Source organism: Tetrao urogallus (genome assembly GCF_951394365.1).
Source record: "Tetrao urogallus genome assembly, chromosome: Z".
Lineage (NCBI taxonomy): Eukaryota > Metazoa > Chordata > Aves > Galliformes > Phasianidae > Tetrao > Tetrao urogallus.
This window is the reverse complement of record NC_136816.1, coordinates 40,423,152-40,429,151: the sequence shown is the minus strand read 5'-3', so window position 1 is coordinate 40,429,151 and position 6,000 is coordinate 40,423,152. Positions and strand designations below refer to the sequence as shown.

Below are 6,000 nucleotides of genomic sequence, written 5' to 3'. Positions count from 1 at the left end.
TCTGGTCACCAATTCCCTAAGGCATTCTAACCAACCTACACTGTGTTGTTTTAACAAATCTTGTAATATGTCCTTGGTTCTCTATGCTATCCATGTGCTTGGGGTAGCTGGGAGTATGGAGTGCCCACACAACTCTCTCCAACCTCCCAGCAAAGGCCACTCCCCACTGCAGAGAACAGAGGCCAAATTCAGATGGCCCCTGGGATCAAACACTTGTCTCAGGGAGCAGGCCCACACACAGCTGGCATGATCAGCAAGCTGTGGGATGCCTGGCTTGCTGGAAATTTGTCTATACCGATTTGCATCCCAGTGTATATTATATTCATGTTCAAAATATCCTCCCTGACAGGGAGAATGCTACCATGGCACAGTGGTGCAAGGGACAAAAGTGGTATTTATCTGCATTATGGTGAAGTTAACAATCATTGACTGATGACATGTTCAATTCCACAAATGACTCCAAGCAGAATTGCTTGGAGATGGTACAAGGTACTTATCTCCCTAAAATTTACCCAAATCATAGTGAATATAAAACCTCTAGACAAAATCAGGGAAGGCAATGCATATCCCTTGTTTCTTATGATTCCAGATATGTATGTATATAGTATGATTCCAGATATCAATTCCCAAGCTAGATAAACCACAAAGAAACCCTCCTCTGAAACTGAATACAATTTCTTTGCATCTTTCAAGCTATGAGAATAGAAACGTGCTGGGCTGGTAGGTCCCTCTGGCCCTTTCTGCTACACATGCATTGTCAAGCCATGAACTCCAAAACCCCATTTATGAGTGAAGGATAAGTGGTGTCAATTGGTCTCAAAACTCGATATACTCCTGCCTCAAAAATTAATAACCTTTTAGCTTCTTCATGGACCAGAGTCCAGTCAAACACTGATCTTTTTTGAGTCAAATCATACAATGGATGCGCATGTTGCAGTTTCTTCTTTGTCACTGGCAAGCTTATCCACTCTGAAGTGTTCAGGTTTTTGGGTGGAATACACACAATTCCTTCTTTCCATCAAATACATAGGAATCTGGCCCCTGGATATGGAGGATTGTACCTTTCCTTGGGGAATTTGCAATGCTATGCGTTCTAAGTGTGAGTGGCAATATCCTAGAGGTAAGCAAAACAATCCCTGTCTGTTTCTCTGAGAGGAACCATAAAAACATATCTTTGATTTCAGTAGTGGCCTGAAATTCATGGTGTTGCTCCTGAATGGTGGCAGTTAAGTCAGTCATGTTTGGTACAGCTGCAGTTAAAGCATCCATTTTTGCATATAATTTGTGATAATTGACTGTGAGCCTGCATTTGCTGTTTGGCTTTCTAGCTGGCAATACAGGGGAATTATACGGTGAAGTGGGTGGGGCTATAATTCCCTAATCTTTAAGTTCGCGATTACTGTTTCTCCTCAGGGTGTTCCCACTATCCTGAATTGCTTCAGAATGGTGCCCTCCAGCACCATATCTGCTTTTTCAGCTGTAAATTAACTGCACACAATTTTTTAACGTGCTGGGGAGACCTTGTATTAACAGTATCATCCAAACAGGATTTGCCTTTTACAGCAAGGATGATGACTGATTGGTAATCAAGCAGCACAAACAAGTGGCCTTTTGTACAGTTACTGAGAGCCCTTTGGTCTCCTTCTATAGACAGAAAGACTCCTGGTTCCCAATATCCTTATACTTCCTCTTCAGTAAGCTTCATGCAATTATCATTGGTTAAGGCAACCGTGTCCAACCCACAGCTTGGCCCAGCCTGCACATGTTGGTGGCAGGGCAGTAGAGATTGAATTTTCTCACCAATACTGCTATGTGCTGTTGCCATGTGACACGTGGCAGCAGAGGGGCACTCCGACAGAACGGGGTCTGACAGTCTGAGGAGACTCTCCACACAAACGCAGTCTCAGTTTCTTTAGCCAGCCTGCCATATTTTCCTGCAGCTTGGCCAGCTTAACAACACTATGGTTTTCCCTTCCTCATACTGATATCCTGTTTTAACAAAAAGGCAAAGGTGAGGGGCAGTTTTATCATCATATCTTGATATTATTTGTTCCATTTCCTCCATTGGATAGTGGCAAGCTAATACGCTTCCAAGTATCTCCTGCTCTCTAACTGGGCTGCCACAGTCATTCACCATCTTTTTCTCCTCCAGCAAGCCAGCAGCTTTTAACTGTAATTCATGCTCTCTCACAAAAGCATCATGTAACTGGTTCTACAAACTCCCTATCAACTCATAATGATTCAATTTCTTGCTTTGTTTGCATCGTGATGCTCTTACAATTTGGGTAAAACATTTAACAGCCCTGCCACCGCAGGACCAGGTCCGTCTCCCCCACTTTATCTCTTGAACTTGAGCTGTGAATCGAAGTTCCCCATCTGTCCCTTCCAAGTTTCTATCCCACTCACCTTGAAGCAGTCTCATCCTCCCTCAAACACAAATGTTGGATGTAAAAATTACTTAATCTTAACATTATCTTTGGAAAAAGCTTATTAGTATGTAATTTCAAGTTTCTTAGTTGCTTAGGAATGACTGAAGAAACTTTCACTACTCCTTCACATCACTTTAGTCTGTATTCTTACCTTGCTGTTTTCTCCCTAACTCAGTTGTTTTCCTTGTTCACCTCCTGCACCACTCCAACACCTCTTCCAATGTCCTTTCTTTTTTTCAGCCTGCACAGTGATCTTATTTACATGCATTTTGGTCTCTTTCCTAGCCAGCTGCTTGTACTGACACTTTTCCTCGCTCTCTGATGAGTACTGCCTTCCAGCTCGCTTCCCTTATATGCTGAATAGCTTTAACATTTTTCCCTGTCTTAAGAACTCCTCTTGGCTGAAGCACTGTCTCTGTTATAGAATCATTAAGGCTGGAAAAGACCTCTAAGATCATCTAGTCCAAACATCAACAGACCACCATGTCCCTCACTGCCACATCTACTTGTTTCGTGAACACTTCAAGGATGGTGACTCCACCACTTCCCCAGGCAGCATATGCCAATGCCTCACCACTCTTTCTGAGAAGAAGTTCTTCCTAATGTCCATCTTGCATGTCCCCCAGCACATATTGAGCACATTACCTCTTGTCCCATCATTAGTTGCATGGGAGAAGAGGATGACTCCCAACTTGCCACATTCTCCTTTCAGAGAGCTGTAAAAAGTGCTAAGGTCTCCCTGAGCCTTCTCTTTTCTAGACTAAACAATGCCAGCTTCCTCAGCCACTCCCCATAATACCTGTGCTCTCAACCCTTCCCCAGCTTTGTTGTACTCTGGACACACTGCAGGATCCCAGTGCTTTTCCTGTAGAGAGAAGCCCAAAACTGATCACAGTATTCAAAGCGCAGTCTCACTAGTGCTGAGCACAAAGGGAAGTCCATTTCCCTACACTGGCTATACTATTTCTGATACAAGCCAGGATGCTGCTGGCATTCTTGGCCACCTGGACACCTTGCTGGCTCATGTTCAGCTAGCTGTGGACTAATGCCCCCAAGATCCTTTTATACTGTGCAGCCTTCTAGCCACTCTGCCCCAAACCTGTAGCACTGCATGGGAGTTGTTGTGACTGAAGTGCAGGACTTGGTAACTAATCTTGTTGAACCATAACCTATCTTTCAGACTTCATCATTTATTCCTTCCAGCTCTTACAAGCATCCATACTCTCCAGACCCTTAAAAATGGTCAAACTCAGGGAAATGAGGTCATGTCAAACTCAGGGAAAAAGGAATCGATTTACCAGGCTCAGGCTGGAACACATTAAACTCTTGGCTCTAAGTGCTACTTCATGAATTCAACTCTACCTGCTCTAACTGCAAGCTTGCAATTTAACTGATTTAAGTGAGAATTTTTATCATGCAAAACATTACTAAAAATTGATCAGTTACCAGTCTAAGTAAGAAATACACCAGTGTTAAAAATATACAATTTTATCCTTTTGCACTTTTATTGAATAGAATTACAAAGCTATTATTTCACTAATGATACACAAATATTTTCATTATCCTTCCACACACAGATATTACTAGCATGCACTGCTGTGCTTTCATCTTGGACGTGGATCTGAAAGAAAGTCCAATGTTTGCTGAAGATGATTCACTCCTTAGCGGCTCCCAACTCAATTCCCTGCCTTCTCTCCCCGGCTCCTTCCCCTGTATTCTCTATAACTTTCTCACTGCCATTCTACTTTCTCTCCACCTCTTCTTTGAAGGAAACAAACCGCATTAACAAAGTTTTTCCTCATTGGTCCCATTTTGGCTACATTCACTCATACAGAGCATCTTGAAGAGAAGGCTGTGAGGAGATCTGATAGCGGCCTTCAGTATCTAAAGAGGGCCTATAAGAAAGAAGGGGGCAGGGTCTAAAAGAGGGGAGAATTGGATTGGATATTAAGAAGTTGGTTTTTTTATGAGACTGGTGGGCACTGGAACAGGAAGCCCCTTCCCTGGAGACACTGATGGTCAGGCAGGCATCCTGATAGAGATGTAGATATCCCTGTTTGTTACAGAGCAGTTAGACTAGATGGCCTTTTAGGATTCTTTCAAGCTCAAACGATCCTATAGGTCTGTATCTTAACAGACACAGCCTCAGCATTTGTAGAGCACTATAGATGAGCCTGAGCCAAAGGTGGCCTCATAGCACCTATACGCTAATCCTTCCAGCAGATCCTCGTTCATCGTGCTGACACGTTGCTTCCACGTAAACTTTCTGTCAAACCGCTGCAGCCAGGGGCTGGCTCCCAGTGCCACAGCAGCATCTTGCCATCTCCGGCCTCCAGCAGCGCTCCGCAGCCCTGTGGAAAGAGGCAACACGGACAGGGCAAGGAGCGTCGGAGCACTGCTGACAACCCTCGGTGCAAGCGTCGTTAATTTCACAGAACTGCAGGCCTCCACCTCTGCGTAGCCTTCCTCAACACAGCAGTACCACGTGTAAGAGAAATACTTTCCCAGTTATTTTATTAAATTAAAAAAGAACAAAAGCGATCGCACCAAGGTAGGTACCGAGAGAACGAGAGGATTCCTCTCCCCGTCACTCAGAGGCTGCCGCCGGGACCGGCCTGCAGCTGCCATCTGGCGGCTCGACCGCAGGCAGCACCCTCCCACCGCCCGGCGCTGCTTTCTCCTACGACGCTTGGCAGCGGCAGGCGGCGACACGCGGCGAGCCCGCGGCCGGCAAGGCGAGGCCGCGATTCGCCGATTCCGTACGGCCGCTTCGGCTTGGCCGATCCCCCGGGGCGGCCGCAGGAACACGACGTCGCGCCGGCTGGGAGGCGCGATCAAGCGAGGAGGGAAGAGGGCACTTCCCTCCGCTCCGCCCGCGACTCGCTGCTGTCTACGGGCGCCCACACTGCCTTCCCGCCTTCCCGCCTTCCCGCCCTCCCTCCAGCCGCGCCCCCTCCTTTGTCGAAAAGGAGCGCAATGCCTCCCCTCGGACCGGCTCTTTTATTCCTCCAGCGAATGGATACCAGCCTGGCGAGGTGCAGACCAATCGGAAGCCTCACCGCAGCAGAGTCTACCAATGAACGATCCCCTCAAAGTGCGTGTGTCCCGCCCACTTACCGCTCCAGCCAATGGGAGTGCGGTGCGGGGCACCCGCTCGCGGAGGGTGGGTGGGGGGAGGAAAATGGCGGTGCAGGCGCGGCTGCGGGTGGAGGGCTCCCAGCTCCGCCTCTGTGACACTCACCGTGCCGGGAAGCCGCGCTTCGTGGAGGGCTCCATCGTCAGGATCTACATGGAGAACTTCCTGTGAGTCCGCGAGCGGTCGGCGGGGCTTTCTTCTCGGAAGCCGGCGCCGGCGCTGCTGGTGCGTTGGGGACGAAGGTCGGCGGCCAGCGCGGGGCGATGTTGGCCGAGGAACGTTTGTGGGGCGGGCCGGGCTGCGGGCCGGGAGAGCCGGGCGCTGGCAGCCTCCCCCGGCTAACGGAAGGTGCTGCGGTGCCCGCGCTCGAGGTGGGCCGGCTGGGGGAAGGGGCTGCGTAACGCCGCTGCGCCGGGGGAGGAGGGCCCGCACGTG

General features: G+C 48.4%; 1 protein-coding gene across 1 annotated transcript in view; it reads left to right on the top strand.

Annotated features, from left to right (window-relative positions):
* Positions 1-5,610: 5,610 nt before the first annotated feature.
* SMC5 (structural maintenance of chromosomes 5) overlaps positions 5,611-6,000 on the top strand; it is a gene marked incomplete at both ends in the record, with an annotated part of 67,148 nt that continues 66,758 nt past the window's right edge. The window contains one exon of the mRNA XM_079549013.1: positions 5,611-5,732. Within this exon, the coding sequence (XP_079405139.1) occupies positions 5,611-5,732 (122 nt within the window). The remainder of the gene's footprint in view (positions 5,733-6,000) is intronic.